The 16,185-nt window shown below is 39.6% G+C and overlaps 1 protein-coding gene across 1 annotated transcript; it reads left to right on the top strand.

Moving 5' to 3' along the window:
* The first annotated feature begins 5,578 nt into the window (after nt 1-5,578).
* LOC121896063 (Ig-like V-type domain-containing protein FAM187A) lies at nt 5,579-11,249 on the top strand. The gene is made up of 5 exons (XM_042409697.1): nt 5,579-5,947; nt 8,110-8,387; nt 9,321-9,683; nt 10,675-10,913; nt 11,023-11,249. Exons 1-5 carry the CDS (start codon nt 5,753-5,755, stop codon nt 11,247-11,249), a joined length of 1,302 nt encoding a protein of 433 aa, XP_042265631.1. The 5' UTR covers nt 5,579-5,752.
* The last annotated feature ends 4,936 nt before the right edge of the window (nt 11,250-16,185 follow it).

Here is a 16,185-nt window from a genome sequence, read left to right as displayed (position 1 = left end):
TCAAACTGTATGCTTGCACTCAGATATATTGTTGCTTGTACAGATTTTCTGCACTCCAGCTTCAGCCCTTCTCCTCACACTCAGTCTGATTCTGTGTGCTCCTGAGACGTCTGCTCTCAGATTTTTTGTGCAATAATCCTGTCCAAATCCCTGACCAGTAGAAGGCCAGGTGTAGTGTTGACCAATGAAATGATCCTTGCCTCCTTGCGGGTGCATTACTAGAGCATCCTTTAAGGGTGGTTATTCTTTAACCGGGTTCATCCACTCCCACCGTCCAGAGAAGACGTTTTGGAAGAAAAAGACAGTTACTGTATATACCAGTGTCTGTACATTTCCTTTCACTATAATAGTTACATATAATAGTAGAGGAGAAAACAATGTCACCTTCATGACTCAGGAGTGGGAGTCTAGCGGATTGCTGGTCAACATGGACCAGCAACATCAAGGACCTCAAGTAAGTTTTTTTTTTATTTTAATGGTGCTATTACGTCCTTCAAATTGAATAGGTTAATTTAACAGACTCTGTGTTAATTTTAGCATTCAGTGTTTATCCTCTTTCATACTGTCATTAGTCTACTCCACTAACGTTAGACACGTCTCTTTAAAACTGCCCTGCAGCTCTATGATTTAAGTTATAATTATAGGGGCAAACTTTTGTTTAATTTGAGACTAAATGTATGCCTTGGCAGCGGTGGTTGCAATTGTTCTGCAAAAAGCTCATTATTATTGTAATCTAAGGCACTTGTGTGGGCATTTGCCCTGGCTCATTCACTCCAGACACCCCCCACTGCCCTTAAGGTTTGTTCATGTTGCTTTGGATCAGGCTCGACCATTCTGTATTTTGATAGCTGCAGCTGTTGGGGTGCTGGGTGGGGGCAGCAGGGCGCGTTGGGCTCTCATGTAGCGTTGACTGTTCTTTTGCTTTGTGACCATGCAGGTGTTGGTGCCACTGTAGTCAAGCGACCTTGAAAGTGAGTGATTCACGGACGTATAGTTCTTTGTTTTAGAGAGCCAGTTGTTAATGTACTCTTGATGGAGCATTTATGCTTCAGGGTTATTTTTGTGTTTGTCCGGTTGGTATTTGTCTTTATGAATGGTTTATTTTTTTCTGTTTTGAGGCTGTGTTGTATCCCGCTTTTAAGCTAGTATATGAGCAAATATGATCGCAATAGGGGGCTGAGTTTCTGTAGCTGGAATACAAAGGGCATCGGCCAATTAGTAAAGAGGAAGAAAATACTCAGTACTCTCAAAGCAAGGAAATATGAAATAGTCTTCCTCCAGGAGAAACACCTCTCAGAGCTAGAGAATAAGAAATTGCGCAGAGATTAGGTAAGGTGGGTCTTTTACTCTGTTGGCTCAAGTAAAAGTAAGGGTATAGCAGTTCTAGTTCACAAACATTTACAGTTCAAGAACAATACATTTTTTTACAGATGATAATGGGAAAATGGTTATTACTGAAGTCAAAATCCAAGGCCATTCTATGATACTGGCTAACATATATGCCCCCAACCCTATGTTTGGTATGGTCTGTAACAAGAGAGGTTGGGCACAGCTACCCTATTATCCTAGGAGGGAACTTCAATCAGTTGGTTGATGAGGCTTTAGACTGTAGCAATCTCTTTAACGACAAAAAACGCAGGGCTGTTGACACTTTGAACAGCATTTGTAAAGACTTAGGCCTGGCTGATATATGGAGACTATTGAATCCCACCAGTAGAAATTATCTTTTCTATTTCCTTGTTATCTATTCTATACCAGGATAGATTATTTCTTGATATCCCATTCTCTCCTCTCTCTAATGTACACAGCCTCATCTGATATTGGGTGCATTTAAGTATCAGATCACGCAGAGGTGACTAAAGGCCTTTCTTAGGAGATTTATAATTCAATATGCCTCCCATAAAAAGAAAGAGAGAGCAACAGAGCTTCTTAACCTTGAAAAAGAGGTGAAGGTAGCCAAGAACAACTTTAAAGATAGAATGTCTGATGGTAATCTGCACAAACTTTCTCAGTGTAAATATAAATACAACACATTATTGTCCCAGAGAGATGAATTTTTTGTTGGCTCGACAGTGCTTTTTCGAAAAAGGTGATAAAGCTCGGCGTATGCTGGCCAATTTTATCAAGCAGCAAGAGGCCCAATAGGGAGTACAATATACAAGTACTATTCACATAAAAATACTTTTAGAGAGTTCTTTGAGAATCTCTGTAAATCTGAATCAGAGGCAGGGAAGACATGACATAGATCTCTCAACTCTGTTGTCCGAACAGACAGTTCAGTCTTTCTTTCTTTCTTTCTTGCAAATGAGTATCTTTACCTTAAACTTGTATATTGTGTATCTGTTATTTATGTGGAGTATCTGCATAGTTACCTGCCATATTTATTTTTGTCTTGTTTGTAAAGATGGTCATTACCAAATTCACCATGTGTGGGTCAAAAACAGTCTGGATACAATGGATCCAGTTTTTATAATGGCCCCAGGTCATGTGGTTTCTGTTTTCTGGAATAGATGCGGGAGTACCGAGATGAAAGTAACACTTTTCAGATAAACATCATTTTAAAAGATAACGTCACAGACAGAAACTAATTTTCATTGTGATCAACAACTCATGTGTGCTCTATCTATACCAGGGGTTATTTTGTACAAATGTGGAATGACTTCAGTGTAATTTGACTTTGGACGCAGGTTGCGTATTGTTACTTTTGACCTCGTCTTTGGGACAAAAGTGAGACACAGATTCGTCGAAAAGTAACACAAGAGTATAAACTTGAATTGTCTATTTTGTTTTTGTTTTTATTAAACATTGTCTGACAATGTCCTTGTTAATATGTAATTGCAAACATAAACAATGTCCTTTATCTTAATAAAAAAAAACTATTACATTTCATTTTCAATTTCATCAAATGTTTTACAGCAACAGTATGAACACTAACTTTTAAAGAAAAAACAGTGTAAAAAATCGCTGTATTACTAACATCAATTCTCTTTTTTTATTCATTGTCACAGTTGTGACAGATATACTGCTCTGCACCTTCAGTACATGCCTCATGGGACCAGTGTAGACAAAACAGACACTGCACCCACACTTCCCCCCGGCAAGGATGAGCTGAATGTCTCCCCACACACAAGACATTCCTCATCCTTGTCCTGGAAAACTGTAGGTGCAGTGGTTTGATCAGAGTAGAGCCTGCAGTAACACACATGGTGTTAGAAGAAACTGTTACTATCATCTTGACAATGTCTCCTGACAGTTAAACCTGACTTGCTTCTATACTGAAAAAGTCTGACATGGAAAACTTCAGGATGTGTTAAAGTACTAAATAATCTGTCAAATGATCATGACTGTGACACATGAAACAATAAACACAACTCGTCATTCAGAAACATTTAGCTCTTGAGTGAATATACTTACTGTGGTCAAAAAAAGCTTTTCAGGTAAAACTTTGTGATAGTACGATGTATCCACGTGGTTTTTTGAGGTTCTGGTAAGTGCTGAGTGCTGTATGTGCTGACGCAGTTAGACATCAAATTTGTATGGGCTCAGAGAAAATTGTTACTTTCATCCTGTGCCACTTTCATACCGGCTTCCCCCTCCTATGTGGTGTTTTGGGAAATGAACTGAATTCCATTTTGTTAATGGAAACCAGGGAGGTGTCATCTGTATTTACCCCCTGAACACAGAATTAGTCATCCTGCCGTCCTGACACCTTCAGTATAATCCTGAAAATTCAACCCTGAACCTGCTGTACTTAACATTCACAGACACACACACACATACATAGAGTGAAATCATCTTTCAGTGCATGCCTTCATCAAAAGCTGTCAGCTCACAGTGAGTTTTGTTTGTGTCACCAGGCGGTGAAGTTGGTCAGCAGACACGTCGTGTTACTTAGTGTCCTGGAGGCCTAATGACACACGGACCTGCAGAGAGCCGCTTCATTGCACTCATTTATTTTTTACTTTACAATATTACAGAAACAACCGCCTGCAGCAGTGATGTGAGGAAGTGCAGGACGAATTAACCTCACTTCACACCACAAACTCTGAAGTGTTTTTTTTTTTTTTTTTTTTGGCAGGGATGTGCTGTAGTGGAAGGAGGTGCAGTATGGTAATTTTGGTGTCAAGATTTCACACATTTTGCTCCACTTGCCTGCTCAGAACAAGTCTACAACACCCAACACATGACAGCTCTGTGCTCTGTGATTTCTTTGACACTTCCACAGAAGACATGTCTAAATGCAAAGAGAAATAAGGTAAGGCCGCTGATGTACTTGATTTTTTACCAATGTGCATGTCAGTGCCATTTTTCACATACTTGCTTGTACTTTGTGTAGGCTATACCTGGATGATTAAAAAGTATATCCGTCAGGGAGCGTTTGGGCCTAACCATTCCTGGTTGACACTGGAATACACTACACTCAACATGCTAGGTATAAGCACACTTAGCAAAGGCTACAAGGGTCATAAGAGAGGAGGGGATCCCCTTTGGCAGTCATTGGCTAGCTGCTGCTGCCTCACATGTGGGCCACACCATGTCTCATCAAAAATTTAACTATTAACAATTTTTTACAGACTCAGCATTGATATCCATTGAAATACATAAAGATCAAGAGTGTTTCTGCTGAGCGATTCCTCTCTGTGTGAGTGGACACTAAAATAACGCCAGCCAAGTAATTCACAACAGCTGCCAGGTATGACGGCTTTCATTATCAGCCTATTAACTCTCTTTACAGATGTGAAGGTTCAGGTATATCTTCCCTCTGCAGGAATTAATTTAAATAACCTGCACTGTCTCACTGAGATTATACAGAACAGATACACTTGTAATCTTGATGAAATCTTTCAAACCAATTGGAAAACTTGCTTTCTTGTGCACATCGCATTGTTATAGCTCTGTTTTCTCTGACATCTCACAGTTTATCAAGTAAGAACCATATTAGAACCAAGACAGTTTGCCCCATTGCATATGCCTACTTTTCTCCAACAAGTCTGAAAAAAGGATTAAATTTTATTTAAGAGGTGTGACAGGAAATAAGAATTTGTTTTATCTCCAAACACACTGTGCAAAGAGGGACTGTCAGTGCATTGCAGTGATGTTGCAGTTACTTTACATATCTGTCACAACTGTTGTAATGCAATTTTGGTGTTTATAATTGAGCAGAGGTGTATGTTGTCACCATAGCAACCAGAGAAAATTTGTCTACATTATGTAAAAGAAACAGCAGGTCATGAAATGCTGGAAATTTTGAAGAAAAATATGTTTGAATTTGTGAAGCAGAAGAAAGAAAAGGAAAAAAAGGAGATATCAAAAGAATGATTGCTTTTCAGGCTTGGAAAAAAAATCTGATGAGGAAATTGATTCATCTCAGGATGTCTGAGCTGTTGAAACGAGCTGGTCCATGTTGTTTGTTTGCTATTTCATCAGATCATAGATAAAATATAACTCTTTGAAAACTTTTGACAAACAAACTGAATCAGAGTAGTTGCTCATGTCTGAACATTTAATGAGACTGCACTTGGACTTCACAATGTTTGTGTTGACGACAGAGGATGACTCCTCAGTGAGCTCATCAGATTCTATCATAGCTGTTGTGTTTTGACTAAGAAGCATTGCTTGATTCAATCTTCCACATCTAAAATGAGACAAAACAAACACTGGAGGTGTCTCTGTCTTCTGTGTACCGAAGTATTTGATTGTAGTTGTGACTTTTGTAACTTGTGAGAACCTTGTTCATCTTTAGAGAAGCCTAATGACTTCTACATCCTCATTTGCCCTCCTCTTCTTTCACCTCCTCCTGTCTCCTGAGGTGTGGAGCTATGAGGCTCCTGAGGATAAGCAAGATGTGTTTGCTAGAAGAGCCTGTCCTGCTTTCCTGACCTTCACCAACGCTGCCTACCTGGCCGGAGTCACTGTGGAGCTGCCCTGCCACTGCAAACCACAACAGGTAACACAGACCAATAATAAATCAAATACTTGAGGTGTAATCTTCCTTTCACCCTATTTTACCCCTAAAAAACACTCAATATATGTCTTGTGTGAATCCTATTCAAATAATTAAGGGATAATGTACAGTGAGTGGATCATTATTGCAAAATGCACCCCGAGAGGGTGATGCAGGACTCTTGGGGTCTTGAGGGGCCTTGAATCACCGGCTCGTTGTACTTTATCCCGCTTCTAACGAGGCCATTACTAAAGAAATCATTAATGTGACACAAAATACTGATTCAAAAATGATTTTATTGTTTTAAAAATGATTTTATTGCTTCAGCTAAAAAAATAGTCCATTAGATCCTACGGTTGGAACTGTGTCCATAGCAACGAAAACCCTGTAGCCTCCTTAAGATGAGCCTAGTTAGCATTATAATTCGCATTAAACTGAACATTTCCACAAATGGTGAAGTGAGACAAGGTCAGTGGGACTTCTTTGGGAATATCAATGTTGATGTTTCTGTCCTCATTCATCTCTACGTTTCCTTTTTGCTGAGACTTTGCAGTTGACACACCTGGAAACACAATTGTTACTAATGTTACATATGGTAACAATATTATTATTATTACTACTGATTATCGCTTAAGTTAGTATGTACTGATAGGGAACTAGGAAAGGCACTCAGATCTGCTGCTGTTGCCTGGATTGGAGGACAGGATCTTTCTTCACTTTTCCCTTTCTGTAATGGTTGGAGCCCAATAGTTTGTTTTTTCTTGCCAGAGGGTGTGTCATGAATGAGCTGCAGTTGGTAATTTTACCGGATTGATATGATTGGATGTGGTCCTCCAGAGTCTCTGATCAGAACTGCGTCCATAGCAATGGTCTGTTATTCATAGTAGTGGTCTGTTATTCAGAGTTAACAGATTGTAGAATACTGTAACTGACCAATCAGAATCAAGTATTCCACAAAGCCATATAATAATGTGAAATAGAATTTTTTACTCAACAACTGATGGAGGGGAAGCTCCCGTCCTGAGTATAATGTGTTGTAGTGGAATTGATGAATAAGTTCAAACTATGAATCCATGAGGCTATACATAGGCACAGTGGTGCATGCTAACACACTGCCAATGACCATGCTAGCATGCTGATTTTTAGCAGATACAATGTTTACAATGTTAACTATCCAAGTTTAGCAAGCTGGTTTGCTAATATGTGCTAATTAGAGTGAAAAACTGAAATCCAACTGAGGCTGACAGGAGCTGCAAGCATTTGGTCATAAACCAAAGCAGTGGACAATTTCAAACTTTGTTGTGATGATGGCACTAAATGAACTGTAATTAATCGCCAAAGTTATAATAGGTCAGCCTTAGGGGGATGTTAAAGTGTGTACCAAATTTAATGGACCTCCATCCAATAGTTGTTGAGACATTTCATTCAAGGGTCACAAGCTAATGTCAACCTTATGGTGGCACTAGAGAAAAAGTCAGAGGACCACCAGAGTCATTAGGATCCATCCTCTGGGGGCCATGATTGTCTGTATAGAACTTTGTGGAAATCCATCTTGTAGATCATCTGCACTCCCCAGGGTTGACCGAGTCCTGCTGCTACAGTGGCATCTCACTAGGGGGTACAAATACTCTCAGTTTCAGTAGGTCTCTGGGACTTAATCAATAAAGATACATTGAAAAGTTTAAACACTACAGTAAAATAGTCCTGTTACTTTCATTTGGGCATAACAACAGGTTTTTTTCAAATTTCAAGTGAAAACTCTGACCTACTATGATGCTACAGGAAGAAATCAGGGGATCACAAAAGCCATTAGGATTAATTCTCTGAGGACCATGGATATATGGACCACATTTAATGGCAATCCATTCAGTAGTTGTTGTGATATTTCAGTTTGTCCCAAGAGGTTGACCATCCATCTGATTGACCAACACTGCCATCCCTAATGTCATGTCACTACCATGGTGAAAAATCACCTTTTTTTGACAAAATGCTGTGAAATGGTGATGTTTAATAAATGATGTTAGTATTTATCTTCACAAACTAAATGAAAGACTTAAATCTCAACCTTTGCTAACGTAATTTGAGTCTCAGGTATTGATCAACTGAACAACTCTATTGACCCTCAGCAGATACATTTTGCTCATTTAGTTTCCTGTGTATTTCAGATGCGGACAGTTGTGTGGTTCTTTAGGAAACATCTGGGCAGCTCTGAGGAGACCAGAGTCCTTACCGATCACCATGGCAATAAGCTGCTGGACACCAGTCAAGTCCCCCACAGCGGTGACCTGCGGAGTCGATTCTCCATCCGTCTTTTCAGCCTGCTGATCTTCAGAGCAGGGCTAGACGATTCTGGCATCTATATCTGCGGCTCAGCACACAAAGACTTCTTCTATGGTTATGACCTGGACATCCAGGAAGCACGCACACTCAGTTTCACTCCGAGGTGACATGACAGTCTGTCAATGACTGTGCTTTTTATTGAATATTAGACATTGCAGCTGTCAAATTTTGACACTGATGATGTAAATATGTTAATTTACTTGTAGGTACAATTGATTCACTGCTGTCCACTGCTGTATTGACACCCAAAGTCGATTTTGTTTGGCATGTTTCTGCAGACATTATGGAGACATCCCATTATCTCTGGAGACATGTTTAATGATTGATCCTGTTCACTGTTAACTGGTTCAAATCTTACCTTCTACATGTTTGTGTTTGGTGGGTGAAACACAGATAACAGAGGAGACATCGATTCTCATGGGATTATCAACTTTGCTTATCAGCTTATCAACATTGATTGCAAAATTGACAGTGTGATAGTGAAGATGTCTCCAAATATGTATCCTGTTTTTATTTTGGTAAACAACAAATCCACTTGCTACATACCATCATGTTTCATTAAAGAATGCAGAATATATATTTACAAGTTGATATCTATACTGTCCATCCAGTTGTATATTGTCAACTCAGGGCTGTAGATTCTGACAAATACTACTTGTGCTGAAGGGTGAATTTTTTTGTTATACAGAGCTCTTATAACAGAAATGCTGTAGCACATTTGCACAAGCACAAGATGGCTTTTCTGTGGCAAATGAGAAAGCCCTGCAGCACTGTACAGCCCTTCATTACCCAAGAGTCTCTAGTCTCTTTTTCATACCAATAACCAAACAATAAATGGTAGTGGGATGATTGACAGAACAGGAAATACTAAATTAGATCTCCAATTAAGATCCTCACGAACCTGTAGTAATTATTCTGATGAATAAATTTGAAAGGAAAAGTCACTCCTGTGTTGATCTGCTCGCAATTCAAAGTCATCTGTAAAACATGATGAACCACTGATTTAAGTGACTCAAATTCTGGATGATTCTCCTAGGCTCACTCCAGAAAAAAATAGCAGGAAACATAAAGAAAGAAAAGGACTTGGCTCCACTCAGCCACTGTACAGAGTCTTCACCAGTTTCCGGCCCTGGTCAGTGTGCGATCGCTGTGGAATACCAGGGGAGCAGGTTCGCGTGGGACTCTGCTATGTCCACTCGAACTTCCTGCATGTACGCTACAGAAGGGCCAATCAGACAGTCACATCATGCGGCTCGGGGGCAGTGCCCAGAGCTTTCAGCCGTCTGAAGAAAAGCAGAGCTGGGGCCAAGTTGGAGGTCAAAAGCTGTCAAGTAACTTGTCCAAATCAAGCTCCTCCCTCCTCCAAACTCCAAGCTCTGATGGCATTTCTAGGGTACAGGTAAGCCCATAGATAAGCATTAGAGGTACATATGACATAAAGGTGGGCAGGTACACAGACAAGTGATGGGTAGATTTTAGCACAGAAACAGATTTATGCTTAAAACTGAAAAGCATAACCTTTTATCATTTTAAAGAAGGACACACATTTTCAAAGTTGTAGTTGTAATGATTTGCTTAGTTAACATTTAAGCAAGACAAAGCCCCACCAGCATCCTCTGAAAGTTTCAGTATTAATACGGTAACACCAACACCATACAAAACTGCTGCAGAAAGCCAACAATATACTGACAATTTTACTGTTTGTATACCCTTAGCAATAAAAAATGAAAAATGTAAAGTTTGGCCTAACAATGGCATGAAATCAAAATGAGTTATCCCCATGGGAGCATGACTATGCTCTGCATAATTCCATGGCAATCTGTGCATAATAGTTTTTTGGCCTGTGTAGTAATGTATGAAGCAGTGTCTAAAATGGAAAGGGTTTATCCCCTGTTGAGCATGAATGTTCTTCGTAAATGCGATGAGAATCTGGTCATTAGATTTTGATATTTGTGGTGGAAATTTTAGCCTGATCATAGCAGAAGAGAAAACATCAGTGGGTCATCAAAACCAACAGGAATCATCCTCTGGAAACCATGAATCTAGACAGAAACTATGGAGATATTTTGTTTTGTAACGCAAAACACAATTACTTTGAGCAGGTCCAAAATGTAATTAATCTCTATTTTCTAATTTTGTTTTTTTTTGTTTGTGTGTCTGCATTTACAGTATCTTAAAGAGTCCTATATTTTTAAATTTTAATTCCAGAAATGCTGACAAAATGTCTTTTTTTTTTAAATAGCAGATATCTCATTTTGGAATATGAAATTTACCACTTGAAGCCTGTTACAGGCATATTTTCATATTTGTTTTTTGTTTGTGCACTCACAACAGATATTAAAAAGGCTAAATACAAATGCAATGCTTCAGTTACTGTTTCTGTGTTGTAGTTCTGCCTCCAGGCCAGTGGAGATGCCAGTGTTCTACCTGAACCACCCAGCAGACCGTGTCCTGACCCTTGGCTGCCCTGGGGCACGACCCAACATGGCCGTGGCCTGGGACCGAGGATCTCAACCCATCTATCGATCTGAGCACGCAGCAGGTCGTAACCTCAGCGCCACACCATCCAGATTGCTGATAGACACTGGACACCACCTAGTCTTCACCCCTGCAAAAACTCAGGACTCAGGTATTACTGTTTACTATTGATGTAAAAGTGCTTCACAATAAGTGAAATGTCTTTTTATCTGTTATTCCAAGTTGTTTGATTTGACTAAAATATGCTTTTTATTATTTAGGCATCTACCACTGCTGGCTGCAGGGTCGCCAGGCTGCTGAGATACGTCTGCTGGTCTATGCCCATTTGGGGCGGGGTCAGTCAGTGACATCACATCCTGACTTCCCGATAGCTGTGAGGATGGTGTTAAGATCATATGCTGCCATGACGGCTGTGTTTTGCCTGCTGGTGTTTGGCAGAGCTGGATTCAGACACCTCAGAGACACCAGAGAAATACATGTGGATTAAACAAATGTAAATACATGGAAGTTGTGTAGTTATTGTCATAAATAATGTCACCTTGGTAAGAGTTGTGCTAATACGTTACACCATTACCATATTATTTAGTAACCAAAACCAGGCTGCTGGATGCTAACACTGTCCTGAAATCAAGCATTGCAGGTTAGTAAAAAACCTGATGAGAGGCCCCACACCTTGCATTAACATCTTTTTATGAATATTCCGTATTTACGTATGTAAATGCACTCAGAATGCATTAACATCAGAATGCGATCTGATCAGCCTTACCATTTGTGGAGGTGTAAATACAATCTTCTAGGTGTAAATATGATCTGTACAGCGTGACCACTTTCTTAAGAAGAAAATCCACCCAGCTGGTTGAAAAGTAACCTAACTCCGTCTCTTCCTTAGCTTAAGCACTGCAGGCAAAAGCTACAAGTAGTCATAGCTATAAGTCTTGCCTCACAAAGCATTAATGACATCCAACTACAACGTTGTTCCTCTTGACCTAAGAGGCGCCATACTTGTTGCTCCACCTAACTAATTTGCATATTGAGATCAGATCACAACGTGGGCAGAATGGAGATAACAAAAACATTTATTAATACCAGGTTGTAAATACAAAGGTTCATGGATCTAAATACAGATAACATGTTAATACCAGCTGTAAATGGGGCCAGAGTTCCTCACATAAAAAGGAAGAGGATATGGTTTGCTTTTTGTTTGTAGATTGACTTGATGGTTCCAGTGTCAAACGTCTCAAACATTCATGACATGCAATTTGGACAAAAGATGAAAAGAAAAAAAGATAGAAAAAAGCTACAATTCCACAATTAACACTTTTCTGAAACATTAACAACAGATTTCTGCTGCATTAGACCGAAGCTAACGTACTAGCAAATATTGAGTGGAAGTACAAAAATAATAAATAAATAAGATGATAAACTCTTCTGAATTAGGCAACAGCAATGCCTTCCTTTGGTGCCATCCTTTGAACAAGTTTTATTCTATTATTCCAACTAGTGTTAGTCAAGTAAAGTTAATTTTTAATGGAGTTATTATTATAACAAGGTTCAGGATCAAGACCATGCCCCTCTCTTTCACTAAATTCAATCACCTGTGCCTCACTAATTCAATCATCCGTGCATACCTATATAAGCGTGTCTAACCCCTTTCTCTCCTGTACATCTCAGTTCTCACAGCCCAGCCCCCCCCGCCCAAAACCCCATTCTTCTCCTCCCTCCCCTCTCAGCAAGAAGGTCCTGGGTCGAACACTGGCCGTCCCCTGTTCGCATGGGTTTCCGCCGGGTACTCCGGTTTCCTCCCACCATCAAAGACATGCTCGTTAGGGTCAATATTTCCACATAAGTGATTCTTCTCGTCCCATTCTAGGAACCACAGGGGGATGACGAAGCAGAAAGCTCATCGAGACACGTGTCCCCCACCCTGAGTCTCGACCCCCGGGTTCCTAGACGCTCCAGATTCTTTGTGATTCCATTTGGTCCCTGGTCGTCCCAACGCCATCGACCCCCTTCATCCCTCTCCTCAACCCCATCATCCCACCGTACAAGACCCGGACCAACCTTCAGCTCCCATTCATCCCCTGGCAATCGACCCCCTTCATCCCTCTCCTCGACCCGCATCCAGCCCACCATACACTCTCCTCATCAATCCTGAACCCTCTCGACGATCCAAATAAATCTACTTTTATACCGTTCAAATGGCGTGGTCTTTGTTAGTGATTCGTCCAATATCACAAATCTGCCTCAGCGGGCTTTACAATCTGTACAGCAATACAACATCCTCTATCTTTAGACCTTCTATTTGAATAAGGAAAAACTCCCCCCAAAACACTCTTATTAACAGGGAAAAAATGGAAGACACCTCAGGAAGAGCAACAGAGAAGGGATCCCTCTTCTAGGACTGACAGACACACAATAGATATTGTGTATACAGAATAGACCAAGAAAGCAAAATTACAGAAATACAGCACGGACAAAGAGAATAACAGAGAGTATATGAAGAAATGGTAAGATGAATGATTTTGTTTTCTGGTGTGTAATGAACCTTACAACCTCATGGGGCCAGCAGGCATATCTGCAGACTCAGTGCTGTTCCTCCATGATTTGCATCTACAGTAAATCAGCCTGTGATGGTGTGAATCAGAATCAGCTTTACTGACCAAGCAAACATAAAAATATAACTATAATGTACATATTATATTCAGCTTGTTCCTGCAACGTTTTGAATGTTCTTTCTCACACTCACACATGAACACTGATGTGTGTTTTTGTCACACGTGTGTGTGTGTGGGGAAACATTTATGTATTCACACCTGATGCTGCTTTCACAGGAGTGTGAAGTGCTCCCAGGTGCGCATCTTCTCCTGATAAGAGCCGAGAGCATAAGAGAGATATGACGGAACAAAGAAAAGCCACTGAGAGAGAACAAAGAGAGATAATGACATTTAGGTAAAAAGGAAAATAGCGAGAATAGAGAAACAAACAAAAAAAAAGCCTCAAGCTTGACTGGATGATAAAAAAAATAAATGAGAGACAGATGAGTTGATGAATGTGAGGAAAACCAGCTGAGTGTTTCCGTCCAATTTTTTTGTGCAAATTAGAAAAGCAAATAGAGACAGAAATGCAAATGTTTGTTATTATATCATATATCATCAATATTGAAAAAGTTTGTATTCAGGTATTTTTGTAAAAGTCGTGTTTTATTATTAATGTTTGAATGAGAAGAAGCGGAAACACATTAACCTTCTAAAAATGTTCTAATTTTTATACCCTTGTATTTTTCTACATATCCTTGTATGTTTAATAGTTTAATTATTTTTCATCTTTAACTTCATTTCATAGATAGAAAAGCATGTTGAATACTTTTTTTAAAATATTATAATTCTTGATAATGAAAGGATAAATTCAATCCAAAGTGTTAAGATTGTTAAAGGTTTTTTTGTTTTGTTTTTTTTTTTCATTTAACCCAATGCAATGTTTGTAATGACTTGTCACACCTGCAGATTTGTAGCACCTGCAGGTGTTGAAGTGTGTCTTGAAAAACCTCAGTGCTGCTGATGAAGAGTATGAACAGATTCAAAGGAAAGATCTGGGTTCTTGCTGTTCAACAGAGAGGACATCAGATGTGTCCTCGTTAAGACGTCTCAGCACCCGGAGAGCCAGAGGGATGAACACAGAGACACTTGTTCCTCCACAGCTGGGGTCTCCTCTTCAATCCCTCTCATCCCTCATTCCCACCTCCCCCACCTTCCTGTTTCCATCTTTCTGCTTCAGTAGCTCTCAATCGACCTCCAGCAAACAGACTGTAGGTTCATTCACAGACCAGAATTCAACATAAGGCCTGAGGGATTTTTAATGATCTCCATCAGATTCTCACATGATGCTTTGATTCCTTCAGAGAGAAACATTGAGCTCAAAGCATTTTACACTAAATACAACTATAGATCCATCTGTGGTGATAAATGGTCTTAAAATTGTGTCTGGCTGAATTGTAGCCATGTCTTTGAATTCCTAGTACCTTTCTTTCAATCTTTCTTTCTTTCTTTATTACTTCTTCCTCTTTTTTTAATTTCTAAAACTGTTGAGTTTTGCACATGTATACATGCATACATCATACAGGACATCATCCACAAGGTAACAAGGTAACTTCAGTTCTCACTGCTAAAACACTGGGTGTTAGCAGCTGGCTAGCAGTTGTGTTCTGGTACCAAGGTGCGTACAAATAGTGATTTCATTTTTTAATGGTCCATTCTTTTTTATACAGTGGTGATTCGACATTTGACATTCCAGTGGAGACTACATCAGAGCTTCTTTTTCGATCAACAAACCCCCACTCCCCGCACCTTTCTAATATGGGAACGGCAGCACAACAACAGCAAAACAAACAGTGGAATTTGTCAGATGAGACTCAGCAGCAGCGGTTTTGATTTCAACCTGATTATGGTTCTCTGGGCTGCACGACGGCGAACGTGTTGATCAGATGCTGTTATTTCCTTTACACTTGTATGAAGCACATTTACATTTGTTTTCCTCTCTGTTTCATCTCCGTCCCCCCAACAGCTATTGAATCCAGTAATCAACTTGCTTGATTAGCAGGTCCACACTACACATTGAAGTCTGCACAGATGTTTACATGTATCTTCAGGGAAGCGTAATTTCAGCTTTAGATATACTTGGTACATGGTAAATGGACTGCATGTACTGTATTTTCTACCATTTTCTATCTTATCAGACAAAGAGCTTTACAATTTCTCTCATTTACCCATTTATACACCAATGGCAATGGAGCTGCCATGCAAGTGCATGGCATGCAATCAAGTGTTCAGTGTCTTGCTCAAGGACAGATTATCTGTGGGTATGAATTATTAATTTGTGTGCAAAAATTATGAATTCAGGAGCATAGGCACGCATCAGTTTTTAGTAATTTAGTAATCAGTAATTGAGTAGTAATTAGTAGGCTGTCATCCAACTTTCACCAGTTTATAAGCCTGTATATGTAGAAACTAATTTAAATGAAAATCTCAACTCACAGAAACAAGAAAAGTTTGACAACCATACCTCTGCGCGTATATTTCTATTAATAATATAACTATAACTATATATACTTATAATAATATAAGACAGAATCCAGTTCAACATTCTTTTTTCCCCTTATGACTTCTTCTACTGGAGCTCAGTCATCAGTTATAATTACAATATCAACTTCACCGGGAATCCAGACATTGAATTTACCCTGAAAGACCTCATTTGATTAGATTTTTATCTCATTCTCCATGTGAATGGGACTTGAGACTCTGCTCTGTTACAGTCTGACTCTATGTCCTCCACCAGTCCACCAGATGCACTCAGACTTTTCTCCCTGTTGGGGACTGACAGGGAAGAAGGACAGATACGAGAGGTTGAAGATTATATTTAAGGACCAC

The sequence above is a fragment of the Thunnus maccoyii genome, chromosome 4 (assembly GCF_910596095.1).
Source record: "Thunnus maccoyii chromosome 4, fThuMac1.1, whole genome shotgun sequence".
NCBI classification, from domain to species: Eukaryota; Metazoa; Chordata; class Actinopteri; order Scombriformes; family Scombridae; genus Thunnus; species Thunnus maccoyii.
This window is presented reverse-complemented; position numbering and strand designations above follow the sequence as displayed.

Excerpts from the sequence above, each read along its gene's own strand:
- LOC121896063 (XM_042409697.1), top strand. The coding sequence starts at position 5,753 with ATGACTTCTACATCCTCATTTGCCCTCCTCTTCTTTCACCTCCTCCTG. Across the intron at positions 8,388-9,320 it reads ACACTCAGTTTCACTCCGAG|GCTCACTCCAGAAAAAAATA; the intron begins GTGACATGACAG and ends TGATTCTCCTAG. Across the intron at positions 9,684-10,674 it reads ATGGCATTTCTAGGGTACAG|TTCTGCCTCCAGGCCAGTGG; the intron begins GTAAGCCCATAG and ends TCTGTGTTGTAG.